The sequence below is a fragment of the Daldinia vernicosa genome (genome assembly GCF_022497035.1).
Source record: "Daldinia vernicosa strain CBS 139.73 unplaced genomic scaffold F5Y00scaffold_24, whole genome shotgun sequence".
Classification (NCBI taxonomy): domain Eukaryota; kingdom Fungi; phylum Ascomycota; class Sordariomycetes; order Xylariales; family Hypoxylaceae; genus Daldinia; species Daldinia vernicosa.
This window is the reverse complement of record NW_025953940.1, coordinates 373,791-399,239: the sequence shown is the minus strand read 5'-3', so window position 1 is coordinate 399,239 and position 25,449 is coordinate 373,791. Positions and strand designations below refer to the sequence as shown.

General features: G+C 46.6%; 11 protein-coding genes across 11 annotated transcripts; 5 read left to right on the top strand and 6 right to left on the bottom strand.

Moving 5' to 3' along the window:
- The first annotated feature begins 757 nt into the window (after nt 1–757).
- On the top strand, nt 758–1,991 carry F5Y00DRAFT_81810 (uncharacterized protein). The gene has a single exon (XM_048014194.1). It carries the CDS (start codon nt 1,071–1,073, stop codon nt 1,812–1,814), a length of 744 nt encoding a protein of 247 aa, XP_047864733.1. The 5' UTR covers nt 758–1,070; the 3' UTR covers nt 1,815–1,991.
- On the bottom strand, nt 1,992–3,291 carry F5Y00DRAFT_81809 (uncharacterized protein). The gene has a single exon (XM_048014193.1). The coding sequence runs from the start codon at nt 3,151–3,153 to the stop codon at nt 2,170–2,172; it is 984 nt and encodes a 327-aa protein (XP_047864732.1). The 5' UTR covers nt 3,154–3,291; the 3' UTR covers nt 1,992–2,169.
- Nucleotides 3,292–3,496: 205 nt separating this feature from the next.
- On the top strand, nt 3,497–4,654 carry F5Y00DRAFT_81796 (stress responsive A/B barrel domain protein). Its single transcript, XM_048014192.1, has 3 exons — nt 3,497–3,864; nt 3,926–4,036; nt 4,119–4,654. Exons 1-3 carry the CDS (start codon nt 3,799–3,801, stop codon nt 4,272–4,274), a joined length of 333 nt encoding a protein of 110 aa, XP_047864731.1. The 5' UTR covers nt 3,497–3,798; the 3' UTR covers nt 4,275–4,654.
- Nucleotides 4,566–6,652, top strand: F5Y00DRAFT_81789 (uncharacterized protein). Its single transcript, XM_048014191.1, has 2 exons — nt 4,566–5,113; nt 5,172–6,652. Exons 1-2 carry the CDS (start codon nt 5,034–5,036, stop codon nt 6,241–6,243), a joined length of 1,152 nt encoding a protein of 383 aa, XP_047864730.1. The 5' UTR covers nt 4,566–5,033; the 3' UTR covers nt 6,244–6,652.
- A 21-nt stretch (nt 6,653–6,673) lies between these two features.
- On the bottom strand, nt 6,674–9,328 carry F5Y00DRAFT_237641 (uncharacterized protein). The gene has a single exon (XM_048007849.1). It carries the CDS (start codon nt 9,096–9,098, stop codon nt 6,822–6,824), a length of 2,277 nt encoding a protein of 758 aa, XP_047864729.1. The 5' UTR covers nt 9,099–9,328; the 3' UTR covers nt 6,674–6,821.
- Nucleotides 9,329–9,500: 172 nt separating this feature from the next.
- F5Y00DRAFT_237640 (DUF580-domain-containing protein) lies at nt 9,501–11,911 on the bottom strand. The gene is made up of 8 exons (XM_048007848.1): nt 11,480–11,911; nt 11,368–11,425; nt 11,131–11,299; nt 10,954–11,071; nt 10,149–10,901; nt 10,051–10,096; nt 9,683–9,951; nt 9,501–9,598 (listed from the first exon to the last, which is right to left on the bottom strand). The coding sequence occupies exons 1-7, from the start codon at nt 11,690–11,692 to the stop codon at nt 9,761–9,763; spliced, it is 1,548 nt and encodes a 515-aa protein (XP_047864728.1). The 5' UTR covers nt 11,693–11,911; the 3' UTR covers nt 9,501–9,598; nt 9,683–9,760.
- A 235-nt stretch (nt 11,912–12,146) lies between these two features.
- On the bottom strand, nt 12,147–14,728 carry F5Y00DRAFT_237636 (fungal-specific transcription factor domain-containing protein). The gene is made up of 3 exons (XM_048007847.1): nt 14,567–14,728; nt 14,008–14,502; nt 12,147–13,947 (listed from the first exon to the last, which is right to left on the bottom strand). The coding sequence occupies exons 2-3, from the start codon at nt 14,354–14,356 to the stop codon at nt 12,530–12,532; spliced, it is 1,767 nt and encodes a 588-aa protein (XP_047864727.1). The 5' UTR covers nt 14,357–14,502; nt 14,567–14,728; the 3' UTR covers nt 12,147–12,529.
- A 144-nt stretch (nt 14,729–14,872) lies between these two features.
- F5Y00DRAFT_237635 (MFS general substrate transporter) lies at nt 14,873–17,114 on the top strand. Its single transcript, XM_048007846.1, has 2 exons — nt 14,873–16,267; nt 16,322–17,114. The coding sequence occupies exons 1-2, from the start codon at nt 15,264–15,266 to the stop codon at nt 16,914–16,916; spliced, it is 1,599 nt and encodes a 532-aa protein (XP_047864726.1). The 5' UTR covers nt 14,873–15,263; the 3' UTR covers nt 16,917–17,114.
- Nucleotides 17,115–17,182: 68 nt separating this feature from the next.
- F5Y00DRAFT_81745 (MFS general substrate transporter) lies at nt 17,183–19,085 on the top strand. The gene is made up of 3 exons (XM_048014190.1): nt 17,183–17,578; nt 17,636–17,882; nt 17,945–19,085. The coding sequence occupies exons 1-3, from the start codon at nt 17,275–17,277 to the stop codon at nt 18,876–18,878; spliced, it is 1,485 nt and encodes a 494-aa protein (XP_047864725.1). The 5' UTR covers nt 17,183–17,274; the 3' UTR covers nt 18,879–19,085.
- Nucleotides 19,086–19,440: 355 nt separating this feature from the next.
- F5Y00DRAFT_270007 (uncharacterized protein) lies at nt 19,441–20,981 on the bottom strand (the record flags this gene model as incomplete). Its single annotated transcript, XM_048012537.1, has 1 exon — nt 19,441–20,981. Exon 1 carries the CDS (start codon nt 20,827–20,829, stop codon nt 19,441–19,443), a length of 1,389 nt encoding a protein of 462 aa, XP_047864724.1. The 5' UTR covers nt 20,830–20,981.
- Nucleotides 20,982–21,035: 54 nt separating this feature from the next.
- Nucleotides 21,036–23,009, bottom strand: F5Y00DRAFT_237632 (PLP-dependent transferase). Its single transcript, XM_048007845.1, has 9 exons — nt 22,769–23,009; nt 22,671–22,712; nt 22,351–22,613; nt 22,147–22,292; nt 21,887–22,092; nt 21,751–21,830; nt 21,530–21,697; nt 21,247–21,462; nt 21,036–21,184 (listed from the first exon to the last, which is right to left on the bottom strand). Exons 1-9 carry the CDS (start codon nt 22,883–22,885, stop codon nt 21,151–21,153), a joined length of 1,272 nt encoding a protein of 423 aa, XP_047864723.1. The 5' UTR covers nt 22,886–23,009; the 3' UTR covers nt 21,036–21,150.
- Between the last annotated feature and the right edge of the window lie 2,440 nt (nt 23,010–25,449).

Here is a 25,449-nt window from a genome sequence, read left to right as displayed (position 1 = left end):
AGCCATAGTCAATAATGAAATCGATGATATGATATTGATATGAATGTACGACATAAAACATTATACTGGGAAGATATCAAGTTTACTGTTGGTGCTAGATAGATGAACTTGCGTGAGTGTAACCCCTATGCGTCCTTTGCATCTTTTATTTTAGAATGCAATTCCTAGAGAGTCAACAGAGCTGGAAGATAGTCGTATCTTCATCATATATTGTTATCGTAACTTCTGAGAGTAAAACTCTGTACCACTCAATATCCATCCAAGACCACCAGCTAAAGTCTCACACCGTGCCCAATGAACTATTTTAATTCCTCTTGAACCGTTTTACCTACTTTCCTTCCTTCTGTCGTGAAGCTTGCATGTAGGATACATACCTACATTTTACCTATACAATCAAGGTTGCGCTTACGGAATAGATACACTTGTAATCGAAAGGTTCAGCTGGTCGAAGCACGTATACACTAACATACTATAAAGCAGAGATTACATATTTTCCATTGTGTAGTACCTCAACCGGAGTGTAAATATAAGGAATCACATGTTGGAGAGTCTTGGCGAAGTAAACCGCTTGATTACTCTTATTGGACCTTGGTTCGGATGAAGGGCTATTCATCTATATCTTCACCCCATAGTCGAAGGAGTAAAAACTACCACAACTAGGAGTCAGTAAATAGTCCCAAGTGACAGTAAAGCTACTATTATTCTTGAATAATAAGTCGCTACGCTATTGGTTATACGCAAAATCAAGTGAATAAGCAGCCAATCATGTTGTGACCCAAACCAACCTGTTCCTGCGTCATTGGCGCCGACGTTGAGAGAGTCTCGACTCGATACCCAACGTCAGCACCACCACGACCGCAAAGTTTATGAATGGTGCGGTGCGGCAGGTAATAACGCAAAATATATGCCACGTAAGTGACAGCAAGCGAAGACCATGATCCATTCTATCATGCGTCCTACCAATAAGGACGCTTTTAACGAGCGTCGCTGCGCATGAGACCCAGTGGGAACAGCTCCATTCTATTCGCCCCTCGGCATCGTAGGAACTATCGCCGTCTCTGTTGCAGAAAATGCCTTATACACAGCCCAAGCCCTATATTCATACCGCGGGAAGAATAAAAGTCAAAAACGCTCGGCCCAACGCTATGGAAGACCGCCCCGGTAGCGCCACCGACTCCTGTAGCACCCTATCGTTCTACGCTACTCCTGTGCAGAGCCCACAGACTACTGCTCGTCCTCAAATATGGATGTTGCGCCGAGACCCGGATCTCGGAAGCGATCGCTTCTCTAAGCGGGAATCTGTCGTGATCCGGGACAGCATCGCATACCCCTCTGAATCGAGCTTCGAAGACACAATCATCAAGGGCACGGCGCAGACGGGTCAGCGGAACCCAAGCAAGCCACGATTGATCGACCTCGATCGCATACGGCGCAAGATGCGGAGCGCAACAACGCGGCGCGGGTCCCAGCGGAGCACTGCGACAGACACATCCACCTTGTCGCTAGGGTGCTGGCTTTCCGAAATGCGCCCACCGGAGCAGGTTATGCTTAGCCCCATAACGAGCCAGCGAGCCGTGACGGAGATGTATCACGCAAGCCAGAGCGATATCATGGTGCGCTCTAGAACTCGGGCCTCTTCTCTGCGGGAACGGGAAACCACGTTGCGATTTGTGAACGGAGCACGAGGCGGGCAATCCAGCGAGACTGTTGGGAACACTCCCCACGAGAGCGAGCTATCGGGTTACACTCTGACAGATAATAGTCACCAGCCCAAACACAGTTTCATGCGCACGCTGTGTTGTGCGCTATATTGATTTGGGATACTAGAAGCCCTGTCTAGATTGGTGGCATTAGAGTCGGCGAGCCTCGGAGTGTAAATACATAGGCAAAATCGAGGGAAGAGGATGGTGTAGGTGTAGGAGTTAGGAGGCGCTTGGTTGAAAATTGGTCGACGGGTTAGGGTTATTTGTTATGAAAAGGGGGATAGCTACTCTCGAAGGCTGAATGGTGCGACTGTATTTAGTACTCCGAGGCGTATCTAGGGATAAATGGGGTCTACGGCGTTGCATTTGATAGTCCTCCTAAGTTATTAACAGGCTTTAAATTGAGAAGAAACCGGTAGAAACAATTGAGACGATATTATTTCCGGCTTTCCCCTTCTCATACCATCTAGTTTCCCTGCCCCGAAGCCGTTTTTTGTTGCCTTTTCACCCAGTTAACGATAAATTGAAAATCTATATCGTGTTGCTCGGCCGGCACATACATCCACCTATTATTTTCCGCACTCCACCCCCTGTTCGGGAGGTAAGCCTCCAGCATGTAATAGTTGTCTCTGTGGAATGGAAAGTCGAAGCTTGGCGGTCCACTCTTCTCTAAGAACAAGTCTGAACCCGATTCCACGTCTTCTTTCGACATGCGGAAACGCCGCCTCTTATTGCCCTTATTCGCAGCGTGACGACTTATGGACCTCACCGTCGAGTCTAAATGGGCTTCCAAAAGCCGTGCGTGCCATAGTGGACTACGCAGGGCTTTGCGCACGACAGCCACGTTGGACTCTACTAGACTTTGATTCCATGTCGGATGCTTGCCTCGTTGGATCATGGGAATAGGCTCCCCGTTATCCAGATTTCGCTGCCAGTGAGCGAAGTCTACAATTACGCAGAGCGCCGTCCATCGTAATAAGCATGTTAGACAGGTACATATTTCCGCAGGATTCGGAGATTGGATGTGCTGGTAAGGATTCTTGTGGATGATGACGGACTTCTGTCTCTCGGGAATTTGAATAACCGCGTGAAAACTGGGATCAATATCATCCATAAGTACGGGCAACCTAAAGCATTTACTGAGGCAGACATAACGCCAACTAGTGATAGCTCTTGAAATCCGGTGTTCCTCCTGGACAATGAACTGGTGGAAGGTTCGATTAACTCGTTGCAAGTTAAAAACATCGCTTGGACGAAGTAGAGCCAATATATCTAATACAAGCTCATAAGGCAAGCTCAAGAGATCTGGTGAATTGCAACTGGGTCTTTTGACTCTCTTCGCCTGTTTTTTTCGAGCCCTCTCCGTACGTTTCGAGCGAAGGGTAAGGATTTCAGTCTTATCTTCCAGCTCGCCCAACTCTTCGTCTTCGGACACCTCAACGTTCCGCATGATATGCTGTGGCTGTCGGGGTTGATGTAGTCTTTGATTCCAAATTCCAGATTCCCTTATCCTTCTTTATTTTCTGTAGGTGGAGGATTAATAATCACGGGATTGGATGCCCATGTGTGTGATGCCCATGTGTGTAAGCGTCCAATGCTTTGATCTTCGGAGTTAGGGTAAGACAATTAACCTTATTGCCACGGGTACCCGCGCTATGCATAAGTCGCATATTTACGGATATCTATTAATACAATAAACTCGGTAGTCACCTAACCCTGGATTACAAATTACAAATATTCCGATCGAATTTATTTAATTAGAATATACCATGTATCCAAATCTTAGCATCTTTTGATACTATAAGTTGCAGTATGTAATGATAACGGATTAATATACCTCTGCGTAAAATAGAATGCAAAGGCCAATTATAAAGCTGACAGATTTATAACATGAAGCAGAGTAAGGATTGCTATCGGAGCTTTGAAGGACTTCGGGTATAGAGTTATATGCATGCTAGTTACATACAGCCGAGGGGTTGCTTTACGTATATCAGTCTCAATTTCGGGTCCAACGTGAGCAGAGCATTCAAACTTTCTCAAAAACAAACCAGTTCTATTTAACTTTAAAGAGCTTCGCAGCTAGAGTATCCGCACTATGGCTATCTTCCACGTTGTCATGTTCAAATTCAAAGACCTTGTGCCCCAGGAGGAAGTCAAGGCAGTGAGAACTCCAGAGTAAATAAAAATTTACGAAGATGCCGAGGGACTAACGTTGTGTTTAGGCTTGCGCCCAGATGCTGGCTCTAGGATCGAATTGCATCCATCCCACGACGAAGAAACCCTATGTGAAGGTACATGGTGGAGGGAAAGACAACAGTCCTGAAGGAAAGCAGGTAATATCTCGCTTCTATTTTGTGTCTCTCTTATTGTATAAGAAGTATTTTTCCGGCTGACAGTTTTTGTAATGTTAAACAGCTTGGAATGACGCACGCATTCGTCTTCGAGTTCGAGTCGGATGAAGATAGAGCGTATTATCTTCACAAAGATCCAGCTCACTCGGAATTTGTTGCGAGTGTCGTAAACTTACTCGATAAACTTCAGGGTGTAGATTTTACCCCTGGTGAGTTCTAAGTTATGAGACTTGACAAGTGAGATGGAAGCTCGCGATGAGGTGAACGCGTTGGGGCTTGTGAAAGTCGGGGGGAAAGCGGGCGGGTGGAGGCAGTGAATGAAATGACGTCGATTTGATTGGTGTCTAGCGAAAAGTGGAAAAGCGCGTACGCTAGAGCCAATTAAGATTAATTAGAGCCCTACGTCATCCCCCACCTTACAGGTACCTTAGTAGCTTTGCTAAGCTACGCCCCACTTTAACCCACTGTGTATGTAGGTACCTACATAATGGCGTCGGGGTCCTGGGGTTTGCAGGCAATGGAACTAGCAGTACAAACCAAAACGTCCACTACAGACACGCAGGAACGGAACAACCAATGTTCATGATCCAAACTTGTAATTTATGTGACCCGGTTGTTCTCTTCTACTTCTACATACATACCTCTACATACCTCTACAGAAAACAATTGCTCGCCACCATTCCCGATTAATACCTCCCGTAATTCACCAATTTGAAAACGAGGAGGTCTATCTTCATCACCACCACGGTTAATTAAAACAAAGAAAAAAAAAACCAGTTTTCTTCTTGATACCCCCCCACGCTACTTTTCCATCTTTGTAGCGAAACCGTCATCAGCCCATATTTTCAAATCGTCATCCACCACATCTTAACCACATCTTAACTTGACAACAAAACGCGCGTATTACGCGAAACTTAACATCACATCCGTTGCAATTGATATCTTCTAGCTTAACATATACGAAGATAAACAAGCAATCATGTCGCAACAACAGACAGCTCCTACGCTCATCAATATCCCTCCCCCACCATCTAACCCAGACACTCCAAGCGATATGCCGTACGTTTATCAACATCAATCTTCCTCCACACCAACTACTAACTAGAACAATCTATAGCGGTACCCCCACCAGCACAACTACATCACTCTCAGCCCTATCAACCATCGCTATCAAGGATGGTCACCGAGGCAACGCCTATGGTCTCGGAGGTCCCCGAGGTCACCAACACCAATCATCCACGAACAGCCTCGAAGCCGAACGCGCAGATCGCATCAGTCGCCTTGCAGGCCTCGAGCGCGTATCTACCCTACGCCCCCCGAACCAGCAGCAGCACGGTGGCGGCCCTAACCCCACCCAGACAACCCCCACAGCCACCGCGCCACAGGCAAACGCCCTTACGCCCGCGTACTTCGATTCGAACGGGCAGCCGACGGCGATGACCAAGATGAGCACGGTGGGCACTGCGTCTGCGACGGGTAGTGTCGGGGCGCGGACGACCACGGAGGCGGGCGACCGGTTTGGCGAGGAAGACGAAGACGAGATGGACGCGGAACTGACGGAGGTCGATGATGACGGTGATGGTATTAGCATGGATGTGGATAGTACGTCTGGCGCTATAGATGAGGACATGGCGAGCCGTTCGGTCAGCGGCTTTGAAGACCGCATGAGCGACGATGGCACCGCGAGTCTCGTCGGCTTTGGCGAGGGCGCAAATAGCACCGTTAGTGGCCCTATTTATCACAGGAGGCCGCTGCCTGGCGCGGCGGGGATCTGGGGTCTTGAACGTAGTAGCTCGGGACTGAGCCAGGAGGCTGTTACGGCTACGGCTCGGGCTCGAGAGATACGCGACGTGATCGCGAGCGATACCCCGGTTAGTGCGACGACCGCGGCTGAGACACGGCAGGCGAAGTATGTGGATGGCGTTGCTGTAGATGGCGGCGGACACGTCGGTACATCTGATGACGATGTGTTTGTCGATACTACGACGCGCGGACCTATACCCGTTCAGCCGGGCCAGCCGCGGACAAGCGCTCTTAGAGAAGGCGTAGGTGGTCCCGCGACACGAGAGGCGGCGGAGCGTATCGTGCGAGACCGTCTCGACGGCGGCGAAGGCGGACGCGCTCCTATTCTAGGGAACTCGAAGGACGGGGATAAGCTAGGAAAGTTCTACTTTGAGGAGAAGAAGTAAGGTTAAAGGTCAAGGCGGTTTTAGTCTTGTTACGTTACCTATCATGAGGGCTGGATTCTCTGGTTTTGTTCTATTGCTCTGTATGTCTTGTTATCACTACTTATGCTATGGAGTTCTGTCGGCGTATTACAGGGAAAATCACCGAATCGACCTAAGACGGGATGGTGGGAAGTAGAGGATGGATCAACTTTCACTGGTTGTCTCGCGGAGGAGACATGCACACTACAAGTGAGTGTGTACTAGACTGAGGAGGAGGAAAAGGTAAAGATGGGTGGATGAATTGTCTTGATTAGGGCTAAGACCCATATGTTGTATGTTATTTAAGTGTTTACTACATACTACAGGCGCGTAGTTACGTCTTCAACGCAGATTTACTTTTCGATATTTTTTCAGGGTCAACCATCTTATACATATACACCTTCTCTATGCAGTACTGCCTCAAGGCCAGTAGTTTTGGGGTTCCATCACATCATATCCCCTTCCCTACCTGGACTTTTTGATATCATAAGTCATTCCTATAAATTAATAAAGATAAATAGGTACCTATATCCTATGCCAATAACCTTACCCCTACATCCTTATACAATGGTAATATTAACAATCTTCGATAAATCTATAGCAATATGCCTCGTATCGAAGTTACCGGGTGCATCAAAGTCCTCTCCGTCCATCGCTCCGTGTAAATAGCAGTCTCCAACGTACTCATACGTCGACGGTTCCTCATCAGCCCGAGCGGCAGGTTTCGAGCCGCTTGCTTCTTCCCCAGCCTCTTCTTCTGATTCCCGAGACTTGGGTCGTAAGACGTACGGGAAGAACCCCCCAATAGCAGCCACGATGATATCTCCTTCTCGCGTGCCGTTATCCGTGCGTCGGTCTGGGTTCTGCCCTGGCATGTCACCTCTTATAGCGCGCGCAAGCATCGGCGCGGATTCCGGCGACCGCTCGTTCACGTACTCCTGGAATCCCTGCATTAAAAGGTTCTGAAGGGGGTCGCTCATCAACTGGCCGAAATTCGCTCTCACATCCCCTTCTCGATTCTTCGGTTCTTTGCCTACCAGGTTGTTGTCGGCGGCGACTACGTCCTCGATGGCAGTCATACCGAACCTGCCGCCTGCGGTCCTGAAAAACCGCCGTCCGCATGTATTGCCCAGTAATGCGTCCTCGAACGGCTTGGCGTTGCCGCATCGAGGCACCAGTGCCGTTAGCTCAGGGGAATTTCGTATGCGCGCCGCATTCTCGGACGTCTGTAGGTCGACCATGGTGCAGTCTAGAGCGTCTAATATGGTTTCCTCGGCTATCAAGCTATCGAAGTGCGCGCCTAGAGAAGCCGGCGGCGGCAGTCTACGCCGTATGTCCTCGCCCGCCTTGTCGCTCCCGTTAAGGAGGATCGCGCGCCAGAAACGCTCGTTTCTTTGGGCGAGTGTTTCGTTATTATTGGATGTTTCTGGCGGAAGGTTCTTGAACTCGGTGAAGCACAGACGCCGGAAATTACCCCCGTTGAATACTACGGGCGAGACGTGCACGATGCGATCTAGGGGTCGCACTTGGAGATGCACGGCGTTGTCTTCGGTGGATATAGTGATAGGTTTCCTGAAGCGGCGAGGGACGGCCTCCCACCAGACACGCATGCCTAGATTGGGATTGAAGAAAGAGTTGCTTTTGCATTCGGGCAGCGGAGCGCTGAAGTCGGGAACCCAACTCGGTAGTCCCTTTAAACGTTTCGCACACGGCGGGCGTTCGTTCCACCATAACATAAGATCCTGGCGCTCTAGTATGGAGTAACGAGCAGCCTCGGTGAATACCTGCTGTGCGGTCTTGGAATAGTCGATTTTTGGTAAAGGGCGCGCACCGGCTCCGTGGTATCTAGTGCGGTTGGACGGTGTTGCAACATGTAGCACCGAAAAGACATTTTCTCTCGGGTCCTTGGACTCGCAACCCCGAGCGGTTTGGATCAAGGGTAACAATTCGACAGCCTCGCCCAGCCGCTTCTTACACACAGCGAGCTCGATCTCGCTGGCGATATGAAAGCCCTTGAGAACATGAGGCAGCAACGGGACCTGAAAGAACCTGAGCTGGAAATAGGGCATGGCACGAGTAGCGGAGATATAGGTATCCCATGGGATGTTGCTTCGGCCACAGACGACGATAGGCGCCCTCGCAAGCACGATGTCGGCTATGGATTGCACGGAGCTCCAGTATTGCGAGCCAAAGATATCGTAAATATTATCCCAATGACGGAAGTTGAAAGAATCTAGGTCATTATAGGGGCAGTCGAAGAGACGATCCTTGATTCTGGTTAGTTGCTGCGATGTCGCCCGAGACAGACTTATATCAGGATCAACTCCAATCTGCCGGCAGGCTTCCCGGAAGCGACGCGCCATCTCATGAATAGTCCCAAAAGCCTTGGTTGTAGATTCCCCATTGTCTGGACCCAGCCAACACAGCGTCCTCTCTGCGTTGCTCAATATGAACCGCAGCGCGTCGGCCTGGGCGCTGCGCTCTTCGACACTGCGACTCACCAGGACGTCAGCCCATATGGTACGCTGCCTCTCTTTGCGTCTGAACATACGCAACGCACTTTCGAGGTGATGAGGGATATCCTGATCCCGCCCATCGATTGAGATAGTGACCGTTTTGTCAGCAGGAGGCGGTGGCGGGGCATTCCCTCGTGTGGGCACGGCCGTGACGCTCGAACGATCATAGGAGATGCATTCGTACGGGGTGTCCTTCAAGCCCGCCTCCGTGAGAGTGATTTCAATAGGAGCATCCCAATCTACAGCCGGCTGTATGACAGCAAGCTTAGCCGTTATATCACGAGGGTCTAACAGCTCTGCGAATGGGTTGTTAGTAGCCATAGTGTGAGGTGTTTGAGTAAATCTTGATCTGGGGATGTTAAAGGTTGTTGTTTAGACAATGCTAGAAACTCTGGATAATATATATATACAGGTTTATACAGAGACATTCCCAGAAATAGACATGGTTGCCTAGTGACTACCTAACCGTTGAAGAAGTGTTTTGTTTAAAGGATTCACGTGAATATCCTGCCTAATAAGTTTCTTCTTATTTGACTTACCTTTTACCTAACAAGATGTCTACGCCGCAATTGGCTAACTAGGCCTGTAGCCTAGACCAACCCACACGAAATAAATATATCTCGCCAAGGTAAGTTGTTATTGTTATTTTTGAGTAATAAGTCGCGAAGGTATAAGCTTGATTGGCTTGATTAATTCGCATCACAACTTGCCTTAATCAAAATCCTCCAATCGTCTTCCTTTATATTCAATAGATATCTTGTGTTTAATGCAACCTTTTAAAATTATTACCAGAGAAGCCCGCGCCCCCCGACAACCCAAAGGTATCTTCGTTTTCTATAAACCCCCGCTAAATTAAAGAGCATTTTAAGCCATGCAAACGCGAAAACCAACACATTATTACGAAGTCAAAAACTCTACAAAACTCTCAATTTCCCATTCTCTTTCTAAACTATACAATTGCCATTGTTACACGACCCTACCACTTAAGCGTGAATAGCTATTTGGACCTGAGGATAGACTTGGACCATCGCCTGATACAGCTCGGGATGATTCTGCATCAACACTTGCGGCTCCCACGCGGTCGCCACAAATATTGTATCGATGCCGCTGCTTATCGGTGTAGTGAAAATGTTGCAGATCTGCAAACCGATGAGGAACGCAAACGCCACCACAACTATTTATATCAAATTAGTATATGGTCAAGAGTGATGCCATGTAAAAATCATGCGCATGCATGTGAAGTAACATGGACATTATGAGCCGCATGACTTACCGGGTGTGAATGAGCCGTCAGTATTATATGATGGATGCGTGAATACCTGATACTGTGAGCAAACGTCATCATAAAATCAACTTCAAGAGGGATCTTACAAGATATAGATAAGCGAGCAAGCTAGTCGCATAGCCTACAAATGTTGCGCCCATCGTAAGGACAGGACCGATGAGACATTCGTTGATAAGAGCATCGATCCCGCGCTGCTTAATCATGCTCCATGTGTCCTTAGCGGCAGCGAAGTAAGACTTTCCGTACAATGCAATATATGAAAAGGCGTAGCGATTGAGGAACTGGACCGCCCAATCGAGAATCCCGATGAAACATCCAAGAATACAGAACATGATAGTTCCAAGAATGTTACCCTGGGCGGCCTCATTCTGCCGAGCGACAGAGCAAAGCTGCCTCAGAAAATTGAGGATAGCGACGAGCAAGGAACCTAGGGATATAGAACCGAAGCTATACGTAAGTGCACGTTTAAGACTGCCTCGGGTTGCACCTTTAGGGAGGTTATACGGGTGAAAGTACCAAGAGCCGTAAACGCCCGAGATGGTGGTATGAATGGTATTTTTTAGCCACTCCGAAATCCAGTACATCGCAAACGTAATGAAGACAAGCAAGCCGGTGACCTTGGCGGTACTGCAGCCGCCGGCCCCCTCTGCGCAAGCAGGGTTTTGGCCAGGCGAGAATTTCGCGTACACGGCGACGAAGGTCACAGAGTACCATGCGGCGAGAGCAGTCGCGCAAAGACCACCCAATGCGCTGACTAGATAAACATGGCCGTAACTCTTGGAGACATCAACGGCCGTCTTGAGCATCAGAGCGCTGAACGGAATACGGGGGATCCAACTCTACATCAACCGATAAGTAAAATATACTTGAAGGTGGTGACGGCTAACTTACGATAAAGGCGAATATGAGGAATGCCACGAAGATCAGGAATACGATACCGCCGGAGTAGTAGTGCCGTGAAAGCATGTATATAGCAGTAACGAGGCCGAAGACGATATTAAGAATACCGCTATATTTGCTCGTGTTAGTTTCGCATTCCTTTTTGAAGCTTCAAGAGTTGATACTTACGTTATCCAGATGAACTGCTTAGGGAATTGGCGGGCTAGTAGAACATATAGGTAACTGAAGACGGTGGCGACACAAAGGCAAAATACAAACAGAATGAGCGTATTGGTATTAAGTCCGACGGTCGACCCAGAGTCATAGATGCCGTCGCCCTGGAAACGTTTCACGGAAGCTATGGTCTTCTGATTAGTCCAGAGTGGATGTAATAGATATCATCACGGGGGCATGATATTCACTAACCGTAGCCGTTGATAGAAATCCCGGAGACGGCAACATAACCCAGGACAACAATGAGGAACTAGCAAGTAACAATTAGAGATGCGTTTGGTATTCGGAATGGAATGCTACACACGAGAATGCCGGCCCAGATGTCATTGTACTTGGGACGCTCAACCTTGAAGGCTTGATCGAACATGGGCTTCTCGCTGCCATAACCACTCACTGGGTTCGGACCCGGAGCTGGGGGACCCTGTTGAGCATATTGAGGCTGTTGGTACTGATTGGGCGGCTGTTGTGTATTGTAGTAATAAGAAGCAGCCTCGCCGTGCGCTGGATTGTTAGCCATCGTAAGATACGACGTCCGCCTAATTGCAACGTAATAGTTTTACAGTTTACCAGAAAGAAGAAGAAAAAAGTGCTTTCTTCCTAATAATTCCTACAGAAGTAAAGATGTTGTCGGCGTCGGAGCAAAAAAGGTCAAAGAAAATGTAGTCGCAGGAATGAAGATGCCGGATATCCAGCAAAGGCAGGGGTTGACATCATAAGCTGCGCTAGGTTAAGATAAAGCTTGTGAAAGCTCATTTCAGTAGTGCAAGTGCCAAGATAGTAACAGCTATGTAGTTTTCGGTTTTAAACTCTAAAGTGTGACTGAGCTTTTCCGTTTCTTAGCAAGTTCGACTTTACACAATCTTTCATTGGTGCCGTTCAGCCGTTTTGAGTCAATGGCGTCACTCACATCCCACCAAAGCTACAAGATGCAAACACACGAAACAATAGTGCAACTTATTGCTATGTTTCGTACATATATTAGGTAGATTTAAGAATTAGTATGAGAGGGTTACGGGCTTGGGAACTTTTTTGTTAATTTTTCTTAATAATGGATCGAATACTAGGTAACTACGAGACCACCGTCAAGTATGGATCGCTGCTTATAAGTTCCAACGTTAAAGGCCGAGGAGTTAGGCTGCGAAATTCAAGAGCATACGGAGCTCTCCGAGGGTATCTGATATCGTGCTCGTGAGAATGTATATAGCAGAACTAAATTGGTCTATACGTTCTTACGGTTACACATAAGACTCTTGTATATCAGTGCCATGGCTAGTTACTATACCCATGCTCCGTAAGGGGCAACAAGTCATAACTCCAGCTCCGCACTCGGACAACCGAGCGCAAGCATCCGACTTCAAACAATCAAGCAATCGATCTTGAAGCCTTGCAATTGCATTAGCCAGTGACCGTTGATCTTTTGATCCGGTATGCTGATAAGCGTCCCGTCTGAAGCTTCATTTGCCGTCGATTCCCTAGTCGCTAATGAACTATCTCTCATCCGCCATATTTCCACCAGAGTTTCCATCGTCGACGTAAGCATCCCCCAAGGGCAGACGCCTCTCATATCACGTAGTCGATCTATTACCCACGTCCTACGAGACTCGTCCGCCGTTTCGACACCGGTAAGGAATATAGGCCAGGTAGCGAATTTAAATAGGGGAGTGTGAGATGGGATGAAGGAAAGATGATGCAGAATGGTGGTAGCTAGGTCGGCGGTACTGGACAGGGCGGGAAAGCTTTTCCCCTCGTCGTGGGAACTTTGGTGTGGTAGTTCTGGAGCAACTAGGAGGATATATAGGAAGACAGCAGCGCGGTAAGTAGCAGCGATGTGCCTTCGATAGTGCAGTTCAATCTCGTCTGCATAACCGACGACTGCTGCAATCTGCGCACAGACTTTAACAGCCCACGCGTCGCCATCAAAAGCTTGAACCTCATCTAAAAGCGAAAGACAAGACTGCATCTGCTTCTCATTCAAAACACTAGTCTCGTTTGATCTAATATTCCTCGCCAGCTGCGATATTCGATAAATGGCGTATAGCAAACTGGAAGGACAGCTATGATAACTGTTAGCCTCGGTGCGGAGGAGGATATGAAATATTTCAATGTCATCCCCATCAAACGCCGAGGGTACTGTTATGAAGTCATTGCTAGGCGATACAAGGGAGTCAAGTGCACTACTCCAGATATAATAAGCTATAGAGTCTGAAGCGATATAATCACGAATACTTGGGGACTGGGAAGGCGTCGCAGGACGATGCGCGAATGGTAGCGATATAAACGCGTCATACGCCGTAAAATCTGAACTGGAGGAAGGGTCTTCTTCTTCTAGCTTTAGTCCTAATTCTATTGTGTTTGAAGGCCTGGATGTCCGCATGCGAAGGAGTGTACCGACGAAGTTCATGTGAGCTCGCCAGCCGCCCTTCCCCGAATCAACTAGCGAAAAGTTGACGAAGAAGAGCACAGCAGCGAGCAGTGCGTCTCTACCTGCCTCGTCGTTCTCGACGTCTCCCAGGGCCTTGTGGTGCTCTATGACGCTTTGTAGAGATTTAATAGCTCTATGCCGCGCATGCAAGGCGTCTACTAGGGAGTCGGCTGCGTGCCACGGGTTTTTGTGCCATCGCGCACCGTTGCAGAAGTGTAAGGCGGATGCCGCAATGATGATTTCCCGAAGAAAGGGGTACTTGTGAGATATGGGGACTAGATCTCTAAATGGATTGGCACCACGACGGGGCGAATCATAAATAATGAGATCTTGACAGAAACGGGTGGTGTCTAGATAGTATTAGCCTGGCGGTGAATAGTAATGGGGGGGTATGTTGGAACGGGACTTACAATAATTAAGATAATGTCGTGATGATGTGTTCAGGTCTTGGAACAGCGGATCTAATAATGTGAAATTGGGAGAACAGAGTCTATTATTTTGAGGGAATACCACACGTTGGTCATCGTATAGCGGATTGTCCGGTTGGGACTTGACATGCTCCCGAGTTTTGGAGGCGGAGTAGACCGAAGGCTTTGCGGATATTCCGTCTCCTGGCGTCTTATTTTCAACCCATTTATACAGCTTTCCGTATCCAAGGCATTTTTGTCCGGTGCTTGTACATTTATGGCACACGGGGACAGACCGGTCACATCGTAAGCGTCGGCTTCGGCAGTTATGGCAAGCCTTTGGCGCAACCATGAGGTATGATTAGGCGCCGAAGCTGGGAAAGAGACGTGAGTGGCGGGTACCTAAAGCAATAGCGATTGTTTAAATGAATAATCGGTGCTACCAGATCAAGGGGTATTAGATCTGACGGGGATCTGTGGCTTGCTTCGATGTCTAACCTTAGGTATGTAAGTGCGGTCTTGAATAACGGTCTCCCGTTGATCTTGTCAACCTTCAACTCACATGTATGTGCTTGGCGTCTGACACTACACTGCTTTGCTGAGAAATCGAAGATCCGAAAATGGACCCTTGATGACTTTCTAGACTTTCTAGAGTTATGTAATAAACCGAATAAGAAACTGAAGATTGTTAGGTTTTATGTAATGAAGAATATTTGTGTAGTTATTTCATTACAACATGATTTGTAAAAGTATCTTTAGCAGGTGGAGTAAACGGGGCGACGTTTAAGCTTTAGCATCATGTACAATTTGTTTAACCTATCTGCCTATGCCTTAAAGGGTAGCCAAGACTCAAGTCGTGCATTGTCGGGTCCAGTATAATATTCTCCTAGTTTCCGCTTGACTAATATCAACCAATCACGAGTTTCAATCCTCCGGAAATGGTACCCAGGCTTCCTGTTAACATCCACATCTTCGATTGCATAATTTGATCGTGTTCCTAATATGGTATCTAAAATTCACCTCCCGCAGGTTCGACGTTGACACCAATAAGACGGTGACTGAATCTTTTCAAAGACCCTCCTTAGGTGACCGCTACATAAACATTTAAAATGTCTCTTCTGCTAGTATTTAGCAATGGTGTTTGGTGGAATCAGTTCAAGAAATTCCCTCCCTAACTTGACTTGTTGCTCTTTAACTCGCTCGATACCGGTCAGCCCTAATCCAGCGGAATCGTCGCCCTTGATAGAGTATAATACGCCATGGCCGGGTCAATAGAGGTTAATAATGGAATATTCGATTCGTGCCTCGAGACCCCTGAAGATGGGAACTGCGAAGCCCTGAGCAAAGTCGATATTGAGCGTCTCGGCCGTCAGCGACCAGAAACTCTTGCCAACTGGGCCGCCGAGGCCGGCTTCGTCTTCGCCGTGGTCGCATCGCTATGTATGAGCGAGTACTTCATCAGCGGCTTCAATATCGTCCTGCCCGCATTAGCCAACGCCTTAGATATCCCGGAGTCACAACGAACATGGCCGGCTGGGGTGATAAACTTAACCACTGCCGCCCTACTTCTACCGTTTGCTCGGCTTTGTGCTATATACGGTGGCAGGAGTGTATTTTTAGGTGGCCACATCTGGCTGCTGATCTGGTCCATCGTCTGTGGCTTCAGCAAAAACGCTACGATGCTAATAGCAAGCCGTGCGATGCAGGGCATAGGTGCTTCCGCCTTTCTTCCAGCGGGTCTTGCTCTTCTTGGCCAGACGTATCGACCAGGTCCTCGCAAAAACCTTGTTTTCAGCCTGTATGGCGCATCCGCCTGCGTAGGATTCTATTTCGGTATCATCATAGGCGCCCTTACTGGACAGCTAGCTGACTGGACCGTCTACTTCTGGGTCGGCTCTGCATTCGTACTCGCTGTCATCGTTACCGGCTTCTTCACCATCCCCCGAAACCTCGGCCATAATGACCCGGACGTGCGTATGGATTGGTGGGGAGTATGTACGATTGTACCAGGATTAGCACTTGTCGTCTACGCGCTTACGGATGGCGGAAATGCGCCGGATAGTTGGCGTACGCCTTATATCTACGTAACCTTCATAGTGGGCGCCCTCTTGCTCTGCGCCGCGGTGTACGTTCAAGGCTGGGTTTCGGCGCAGCCGTTACTCCCGGCTGACATATTCCGACCGAAATATATGAAACGTATCTCCGCCTTCATATTCTGCGGGTTTGGGGTATTTTCCATTTTCATATTCTATGCTAGCTTTTAGTAAGTTATAACAGACCATCTATTCCATGGGTACATACTAATTAGCGGAATCAGTATCGAAGAAGTTCTTGACGCGACCCCTATACAGACTGCCGTGTGGTTTATACCACTGGCTCTAGGTGGTTTCATACTTGCAATTACGGGAGGGTTTGTTTTGCATATACTTTCAGGGCACATCTTGCTGATCGTTTCTGGAATGGGCTACGTGCTCTGTGTGTTGCTATTCCCCCTCATACCTGCGCAAGACGGATCAAGTAGGATGTCGACCAGTCATCTTTATTGGTCTTACATATTTCCCTCGATGATATGCGGTACCATTGGTATCGACATTACATACAATGTGACCAACGTCTTCGTCACAACATCCATGGCCCGACGCCATCAAGCCACTGCTGCTGGGCTCATCACGAGTCTCGGATATCTCGGTATGGCGTTCTGGCTTGGTGTCTCGGAGCTAGCCATCTCTACTTGGGCTCGGTCTCATGCAGCAGAGAACCCCGATCTTCGTGAAAGATATCAAGTTGGGTTCTGGACTGGCGTCGGGGTGGCAGGTTTCACTTTATGCTGCGCCGTGACATCGAGGATCGGCCGAGCGTCGGCCGAATTAACAGCAGACGAGAAATATGAATTAGAGCACAATGTCGCCTAGAAATAGGTTAAATAATGATGTTATGACTGTACATAGACGCCAAAATAGAAGGACATAAGCACGTTAGATTGGATAGACTGGCGTTTGCGTAGGAGGTATGTATGTTATTAAAAATAGGTACGAATATATTTCGATGTGCCGCTTAATTCAATAACATATTATTATTCAGTTTAATCAGACAATATCATTTAACCATAATCTTGGCGAACTTGAATTCCCTTATCGGCTGACCTATGGATAAAACCCCCCACGTGCGCTTCGGTGATCTTCATGATAACATCTGATATTGCCGTCGTCAACTACTCACCTCTCTACCTTCACCTCTATCTACAACATTTTGATCGATGAGATTGGCAATATGGATACTATAAATGGAGGTCTAGGCGCCCCAATACCAGAGACGCGTCGTCGCGCGTATCCAAAGCCGTCTATCGTGCCGCTTCTGGTTTTGCTGCTATTGGTCAATCTTGGAACTACTCTTTATCAACTACCGCTAAATCGGGTCATCGAGAAACGTCTCTGTCGGGAATACTACAGCATTCACGATCCCTCTATCATCGATCCTGATGGAAACATTAGCGAGAGGTATTGTAAGAGGGATGATATCCAACAGAGCCTAGCTTGGACAACTGGGACTATGGAAACTTTGTGGATTGTCGGAGGTGAGTTAAATATGATAATTAGGTTACTTTAGTTTAAACAACTCACACATAAAGTAGACTTTTTTATGACTATTCCTTTGGGGTTCGTAGCTGAGAAGTACGGCCGACGGACCGTCCTCTGGCTCAACCTTATACCGAGGCTCTTTATGCTTGCATGGGCTGTAGTAGTCGGCTATTTTGAAGAGAGTCTGCCCCTGAAAGCCATTGTTGCTGGCCCAAGTCTTTCGGTTTTCGGCGGTGACTGCGTTTTTAACTCCATCATCTATGCTCTTGCAGCTAGTTTAACAGACGACAATGTCTCTAGGTACGAGTTCTACGGATAAATATATATAGACCCCCGCCAAAGTACTGACGATAGGAATATAGGGCAACTTATTTCAGCTGGATTAACGCTGTATCATATGTGGTAACATTTGTTGGCCCCGGACTTGCTGGCGCAACTATGACCTTGAATCTATTCCTACCATTTTTAATCGGTATTTGTCTATTGCTGTTGGCTATTCCCACAGTATCACTTCTAGTAGACCCGACACATATCTCAACGGCATCAGAAGATGAACAACGGCAGCCTCTCATATCATCTCCCATATTGAAGGCGCAAGAAACAGATACTTCCATCCTAAAACCCGTTGTTGAGCGCATTCGTACTCTCTATTCCATTGTTAAGAGTCACCCAATGAACCTCATCCTCTTGCTAGGTAGCTTTTTTCTCACTTCCCTCGCAAGCTCCGATACCAAGCTTTTACCCCAATATATATCGAAGAGATACGATTGGGATTTTGCTAAAGCTGGCTACCTCTTATCCGCAAAGGCTATCATGAATTTTACCCTCCTTACCTTTGTAATCCCAACCGTTCTGAGGTCCAAAGCCTCCATTAATCAGCCCCAATCCCAGTCTCTTTCCGACAGAGACAACGTTCGCTATGCCCGAATCTGCTTAGTCGTCTCTGTCCTGGGTGCATTGGCCATCGCTTCCGCAGTTACAATTTGGCTCTTATTTCCATCTCTTCTATTGTACGCACTCGGATCCGCGTTACCCGTCTTTACCATGGGTTTGTTGAAATCTCGATCGGTGTCGCCAAAAGATGAAGATCAGCTAGCAAATCCAACCGATCCAGAAACTCACATATTCTCTATTGTCATGATGGTGAAAACCCTCGGTTCTCTGGTAGGGGCACCTTTGATGGCAACATTATGGGTTCGGGGTATTGCGACAGGCGTTCTAGGTATCCCTTATCTAGTAAGTGCGGCTTTGTACCTTACCGCAATCGCTGTCTTTGCTGGCATCAGAGTGCTATGAATATTATATTATCAATAAAAGGAGCACAATATCAGAGATTCGCTAGTTGCCGTCCCAGGATGTGATAAGCTCAACAATTTCTAGCATAACAATAGGCCATTCGCTCCGCAACTTAATATCCGTGGCTTTTATGGCAATTCATCACGCAGGGTTTGTTTAAGATATTCTATCCATCAGCATCCAGCAAAGTGAGGGTTTATATTTCACTACTCTAATCTATTATAACATACAACTATGTCTGTATCTTACAAAAAGTCCACTGTCGGGATCTAGTTTACAATGATTCAACCTTTATTTTTATTTCTTTTTTTGTATCGTTACTATTTCTACTATATATATTTTTCATATGCATTACATTGCGCCCCAGAAACTAAAACATCATCGGGTACCCAAACAGGAACTTCAAACTCCATAATCTCCTTTTTTTATCTATTTGTTGACGTTATTCCTAAGAATTACACTCGTTACTCGGGCATAGTGCCGCCCGTTACTTTTACTGTAAGGTTAACCAGTCTACCCAGATCGGTCGCTTGCTTAGTTCCAGGCATGTTCGGACTTTACCTTAGGGGGTGGGAGAGGTTTTGACTGTAATACACTCACCACAGTTATCAGTATTTGTTTTAAAACCGGTTCTGGGGGTTGTTGGTTCAGCTTCAAATTCAGAGCCAGAGTCGGAGTCAGATGCTTCCGAGTCTGTAAATGATTCCGAGTCAACGCAGTATCTAGGCTTCGTAATTCTAGGACGTAATTTATACCGGTGCGACGCGGGTTCTGGCTTCGGCGATTGTAACTTTGGCGATTCGGCTTCCGGTACATTCATAAATGGCCAGCCAGTTCTCGGCAAAGTCGGTTTGGTTACCTTCCATTTACGACGATCATCAAGCCAGTTAGATCTCTTCCGAGCCGCCTTGAGCGATTTCAAAATTTCGAATACCGTGTCCTTGTCTAAGCCCTCGTCATTATGAACTTCAAACTCTGCTCGATCTTCAGGGCCTGACTCCTTCTTGTAAAGTGACGCACTGTGGTAGTCCCAAGGACGCCATGCACTTGCTGTGTTAGTAGTAGGGAGCACCATAATGCCATACGATGCTAGATATAAATTATCATTTGCGGTTGTACTGTCAGGGGTATTAACGGTGCAAGCGATAATCCAAGAGTTACCGTCCACCTCTGTATGTGTATGTCGCGCATAATAAACACCTGACATTCCCGGTAGTGGGGGCTGTTCTGAACCGTCCTCGCCTGTCTCGAATTCGACGTCTTCACCACCAGCCTTAAACGTAAAGCTTGCACCGTCCTTCGTCATGCTTATCCGAGGGAAGCCATTTTCGCGGTTAGTGTTATTGTCAGTGATCTCAGGGGGGAACCGAGACTTCATCAAGTTCCATACAATTCCAGCCACTCCCTGTGCCGTATCATCCAGCTCGATTTCCTCTTCCGTGTTCAACTTTATACAAGACGCAGCTAGTCGGATCTCAGGATCTTGTTGTGAGCAACAAGTATAGCCAAAGTCGCATCGCAACTTTGGATCCTCGCGCTCGTCATCCAGGCGGGTCTTGACAATTTCCCGGCACACTCGCATCATTATATTTCGAAGGTCTTCGTCAGGTATGAAGTCACGAAGAACTACAAGAACGGTTTCTTTAGTTTCAATGTCGCGGAATATAACGCTCTCTTCATGCGGTACGATATACTGAAAGGGCAAGTAGTCCCAGTCCGCAATTCCCTGGTGCAATCCTTCGTTATAACAAGGGTTCCTTGGTGGGCTATCTTTCCAATGTCCCTGCCATTGGTGACTTGCCTCGGGCATTCCCGCGGAGAAAAGGTCAGTTGATGGGTATAGTGATTTGTATTTTGGTAGCTCAACTACCTTAATCTTGGCAAGGAATTCATCTCTCTGGCCTGACGACCAGTTTAGACCTAGATCGTCTATAAGCTGTCTATTGGCCATGGCGTCTACCACCGTTCTGAGAGTAAATATTTGAAGTAGTATTGAATTTTAATACGCTTCGAACTTGCGCGAAGATTGAGTAGTAAAGCGAGAGAAACCAAAGTCGATTAGTTGGTATTGTAGATTAGCTTGCAGACATATATTCGTTGGACAGCACCCTGATAGAATCGACGTATTTATATGATTGAATGTAGAGGCATGTACTGGTAGACAAGAGCATTGTACTTGACCATAATTGTTTTGGTTTCTTTTAGTACCAACACTTCTTTACCCTTAATTAGTATAACAAAGCTCGAGACAGAGGCCGTTGACAATTAACAATCAGATTATTTCTTTCTTTAAGACAAGCAATATCCTATATGATTGTTAGTATAGGTTGTAGGCCATACTTGTACCCAATGAAAAATGAATACAAACCTCCTAATACCTTCTCGAAGAGCATCTTCTGGAAAGGAATACACGAGGCGGAACCCACCAGGCTTCGGAGCATGGTATTGGCCCCCTGTTGACATCGTGACGCCTGCCTTCTCAAACCGTTGAGAAAGTAACTTTTCAGCTTCCCATCCATCCCCATTAGTCTCCCCTAGTGGTAAAAAGGGGGCCAAGTCAAGCCATATAAAAAGACCCGCATTTCTGAGTCCTCGTTAGACCAAAGAATCTATTCGTAATGCTACCTGACTTGGGCGACAATTTCACATACCCCTTCTTATGAAAACCGACACCTGCCTGATTAAGGAGGTCTTCGGCTATCAAACGATTCTGAAGCAATAGGTTTTGCGACTTCTCAAGAAATTTCGTCACATACGCTTGGTCGTCGAGAAATTTGGCGGCGAGGTCCATTGAAAATTGGGAGGGCGCAGAGAAACAACTAGTGTCGATATAAGTATAATATGCTAAAGCTTGCGGATGATAATATCATACCATATAGCTCGAGCTGCTTTAGTGAATTCCTTATTTCGCGATATAAGACAGCCTAGTCGCATTCCAGGAGCGCCAAAGTCCTAGACGTAACGTCAAAAATCTGTCATGTCGAGAGCGAAAGACACCATTTACTCACTTTCGACATGCCGTAGAGCGCATGCACCTGAGCAGGATCAATAATTCCATTAGGGTCAATGGACAGTACAGAAGTGAATTCCTCAGACGGGCCGTCATTTCGACGGAAGACCGAGAGGGCGTATATTTCATCGCTTATTAGATGGATGCCTTTTGACGCACATAAACGCATAAGCCCAACTAGTGTCTCGCGATCATAGCATCGTCCTACACGAGATATCAGCTATGCGTAGTCGTTTAGCTACCAAGTTTATCACCTACCCAGGGGATTATGAGGGTTGCAGATGAACAGCGCTTTGATATTAACACCGCGTGTCTTTGCGGCTTCGAAGCCCGCCTCGTAGGCTGCGACGCAATCTGGGGAGAACTGTTCCGTGTCCCCGACATCTACGTACTCTAGAACTGCGCTTCAACATTATAGGTGTTTAGAATGAGAGGTGAGATAGTTATAGAAATGGTACCTACCCGGTTCTCATGGTCAAGTCCCTATAGAAGGCTCCGTAGACAGGCCCACCAAGCAGGATACCCTCCTGGTTATTCGGGTTGCAAGTTAGTAGTGCACTGGCTTCGTTTAAAGCCGTTACTCCAGCCGCGAATGTGATTTCCTCCGGATCGATTTCGTGGGCTGGTTTGAAGTGCGCGTTCAAGTGTTTTGCCATGGCGGCTCGCAGCCGTACCGTACCGGTGTATCCTTCGCCATATGTGCATAGTTTCGGGTCGAATTGGTTCTAGGCACCGAATTCTTATGAATATTTAGTTGAAGACTTAATAGGCACGCATCTTACATGAGTATTGATGAACTCGATCAAGTCTTGATGTACAAGCCACTGGATGTTGTATCAGTGCTCCAGTTATAGAAATAATCTGCCTGTTACCGACTTACATTTTCGGCAAACACGAAGTTCACAGGTCCGGTTGGATTGTTCGAGGCATGGTAGTTGTTTAAGTTGCCATGGGCGAAGTAGAAATTCGCCCAGCCTTTTCCTCTTGTAGAAATCATTATGGGGATACAGGGGTACTATTAAGTAACACGATTGCAAATGAGGCTTATATGATAGGCTTTGAATAGCAAAGTAAAATTATGATATTACTTAGAACTTTTGTAATACTGGTCGATAGCGAAGTTAAAATATAAGTAGTCTATAAGGAAGACTCTATAGACGTTCGTTTTGAACCGAGTACGGAGAGCTGATGCGAAACTCGGCTTGTGATACCAGCGCCCTTCGAGTGGATCCTGCATTCGATTGGTTCTCAATTGTCAATGAATTAGAGTATAGGTATTTCACTTATCTATAGTGTTGGGACTTTCATATCGACCTGTTAGAAAAGCATTAATGGCTCTAAATATAATGAGGCTTAACAGTATAGCTGCCTGGGTAACCATGTATCCAGGAATTTGGTACGCAAGCATCAATTACACAATAATGAAAGGAGATGGATAGGAATGGAGCATGATATTAGCAACTATTTCGTGCTTTCCATTGTACTATTTCTTCCTTTAAGGTGTTGTAAGATGTTCGGATTCATTAAAGTGAATCATCAAGCAGATAGTCCCGAGGTAACGATATCTGATGGTTGAATAGTGGTGTTGGTAAGAGACGTTGAATTTGAACCGATCAAATGTATGATCAGGTTACCATGCAAATGAGGAAACACATAATTAATATACAACATTTATCATAGTGTTATATATACTATTATTGAATAATTAGAATGATATATCTCATACTGATGTAATATGTAATTTCGGTGCTGACCTTCGAAACGGTGTCCATAGTTCCAAAGTACAGGCTTCGAGTATACTATATAATAACCACCAAGTTACAATTGGCAACGTACTGGACTTAGTTATATAATATATTTAAGATGCCCATTTGCTTTGCAACTTCCCTATAATTAGTAATTAGTTATACGTCTACCTAGGAGGCAGTTTTAGATAATCAATTATGAAAAGGGGTATTGAACTGTCCAGCTACTGTGACAATGAGTGGCTTGTGGGGCCTTGGCAACTTGACTTGGGCTAACTAATGTACATTATGGTACGATTACATAGCAACGTGAGCGAAACGTCTGCTACTTTTACGCGGCCTTATTCGTGATTCAATGCGTTTTGCCTAACTAGATGTATTTCAGTACATAACAAATCATACTGTATAGCTGCTTGGCCGGTGTATCTATTAGCAAATATCTACCTAAGATATGTACATCAGTAATTTAAGAAACCTGATTGGAAGTCTTCAAACCGCTATGTGGATATAACTTCCGCACCGTCGGACAGAGGGACTGTTTCAGTATTTCTAGCGCCGCTCAGCCCTAAAAGTTTGCGACGCTAAAAAGTTGTTCTTCTGCATGCGCCTCCGTAATGGCTTGAATGGCCGCTGTTGCCCCGAAAGTTTACCAATAATGTATGCCGTTTCTTGCCGTTGCTGCCGTTTCTGCCGTTTCCCCAGTCATCTTCTGACCAACCGTCCATAGGGCATTTAATATTGAATCTCGGCGCCGATGGATGGACAAGAAAATAGAGAATAATCCGGTCGGTGAATCCCAATGATGTGTTATACATATGATCCCGCCCCATATTCTTCTCAGCCGCCAAGTTATAGTTTCACTTTTAGACGACTAACGCGACAACGTTTAACATAACCATTACTCGCCAGGTTTCGGACCGAGGACCGTTGAAGACTCGGTAAAGTTAAGGATCAGCCGTCAAATTACAAGTTTGGTAAGATCTGCGCTTGAAACAACATGCACACGTGCCACTTCGCTTCTGATCTGCGCTGGAGGGGTTCAGCTAAATAAAATATTCTCCTAAGCTGGATAAATATCATCATACCTTTGGAATGATTGGGTTATACCTGTGAAGAAATATTGTCATCTTACTTTACTTGTCGTATTTAATATTATCTTTATACCTACCTACCTGGTTAACTTACATCTAAACTTAACCTATGATAAGTCCATACCAAAGTTAGGCTTGTTAATAACAAGATAGGAAGAATCGATTTCTTTACAGCGGTCCGTTGGCTAGTTTCCTCAGAAGGGCAGGTCTCTTATCTACTCCAGGTACAATTACGGCATCGTGCATCCCAGCTCACAAACCCTGGAGAAACCTGGCGGAGCTGAACCCTTGAATACTACTGCTGCATACGTATTCCGAAGAGAGTTGATTGGTTTCTTGGCAGGACTTGGCCCAGAGCCTAGCATGGCTGCACGAATAAGAGAGGAATACCTAATACTTAGCGAGTATACTGCATGTTAAACAGGCAGATTTAATTTTCCTTTGTTCCTCGCCTAAGTCATATCTAACCTTGGCAGACCACGGTGTGAATGACATGCATAGCGTAGTGCGTTGTTAGAATGTACATTTTATTAATGACCTATACCTAAACCGGGATGCCGGTGGTCTTTAGTCGCAACAATGTCTCCAGATACTAAATTGCAACAACACAACAATATGTACAAACCCGGTAGACTTAACATTGTAACATTACACAACTAATTGATTCTCCGATTGATAGCAACCCAATTGCCCGGCGCTTCGGCGCTGAGCCGATCCGGTTGACC

Bases quoted from the DNA above. Each gene is read 5' to 3' on its own strand.
- F5Y00DRAFT_237641 (XM_048007849.1), bottom strand. From the start codon at position 9,098: ATGGCTACTAACAACCCATTCGCAGAGCTGTTAGACCCTCGTGATATA.
- F5Y00DRAFT_81745 (XM_048014190.1), top strand. From the start codon at position 17,275: ATGGATACTATAAATGGAGGTCTAGGCGCCCCAATACCAGAGACGCGT. The intron at 17,579-17,635 runs GTGAGTTAAATA...CACATAAAGTAG, and splicing joins AACTTTGTGGATTGTCGGAG to ACTTTTTTATGACTATTCCT. The intron at 17,883-17,944 runs GTACGAGTTCTA...ATAGGAATATAG, and splicing joins ACAGACGACAATGTCTCTAG to GGCAACTTATTTCAGCTGGA.
- F5Y00DRAFT_81810 (XM_048014194.1), top strand. From the start codon at position 1,071: ATGCCTTATACACAGCCCAAGCCCTATATTCATACCGCGGGAAGAATA.
- F5Y00DRAFT_81789 (XM_048014191.1), top strand. From the start codon at position 5,034: ATGTCGCAACAACAGACAGCTCCTACGCTCATCAATATCCCTCCCCCA. The intron at 5,114-5,171 runs GTACGTTTATCA...AACAATCTATAG, and splicing joins GACACTCCAAGCGATATGCC to CGGTACCCCCACCAGCACAA.
- F5Y00DRAFT_81796 (XM_048014192.1), top strand. From the start codon at position 3,799: ATGGCTATCTTCCACGTTGTCATGTTCAAATTCAAAGACCTTGTGCCC. The intron at 3,865-3,925 runs GTGAGAACTCCA...CGTTGTGTTTAG, and splicing joins CCCAGGAGGAAGTCAAGGCA to GCTTGCGCCCAGATGCTGGC. The intron at 4,037-4,118 runs GTAATATCTCGC...AATGTTAAACAG, and splicing joins ACAGTCCTGAAGGAAAGCAG to CTTGGAATGACGCACGCATT.
- F5Y00DRAFT_81809 (XM_048014193.1), bottom strand. From the start codon at position 3,153: ATGCGGAACGTTGAGGTGTCCGAAGACGAAGAGTTGGGCGAGCTGGAA.
- F5Y00DRAFT_237632 (XM_048007845.1), bottom strand. From the start codon at position 22,885: ATGATTTCTACAAGAGGAAAAGGCTGGGCGAATTTCTACTTCGCCCAT. The intron at 22,614-22,670 runs GTAAGATGCGTG...TTCGGTGCCTAG, and splicing joins TCGAGTTCATCAATACTCAT to AACCAATTCGACCCGAAACT. The intron at 21,698-21,750 runs GTATGATATTAT...TATCGACACTAG, and splicing joins AAAGCAGCTCGAGCTATATG to TTGTTTCTCTGCGCCCTCCC.
- F5Y00DRAFT_237640 (XM_048007848.1), bottom strand. From the start codon at position 11,692: ATGGCTAACAATCCAGCGCACGGCGAGGCTGCTTCTTATTACTACAAT. The intron at 11,300-11,367 runs GTTAGTGAATAT...AGAAGACCATAG, and splicing joins GATTTCTATCAACGGCTACG to CTTCCGTGAAACGTTTCCAG. The intron at 9,952-10,050 runs GTAAGTCATGCG...TGATATAAATAG, and splicing joins TGACGGCTCATTCACACCCG to TTGTGGTGGCGTTTGCGTTC.
- F5Y00DRAFT_237635 (XM_048007846.1), top strand. From the start codon at position 15,264: ATGGCCGGGTCAATAGAGGTTAATAATGGAATATTCGATTCGTGCCTC. The intron at 16,268-16,321 runs GTAAGTTATAAC...TAGCGGAATCAG, and splicing joins ATATTCTATGCTAGCTTTTA to TATCGAAGAAGTTCTTGACG.
- F5Y00DRAFT_237636 (XM_048007847.1), bottom strand. From the start codon at position 14,356: ATGGTTGCGCCAAAGGCTTGCCATAACTGCCGAAGCCGACGCTTACGA. The intron at 13,948-14,007 runs GTAAGTCCCGTT...AATACTATCTAG, and splicing joins ACGACATTATCTTAATTATT to ACACCACCCGTTTCTGTCAA.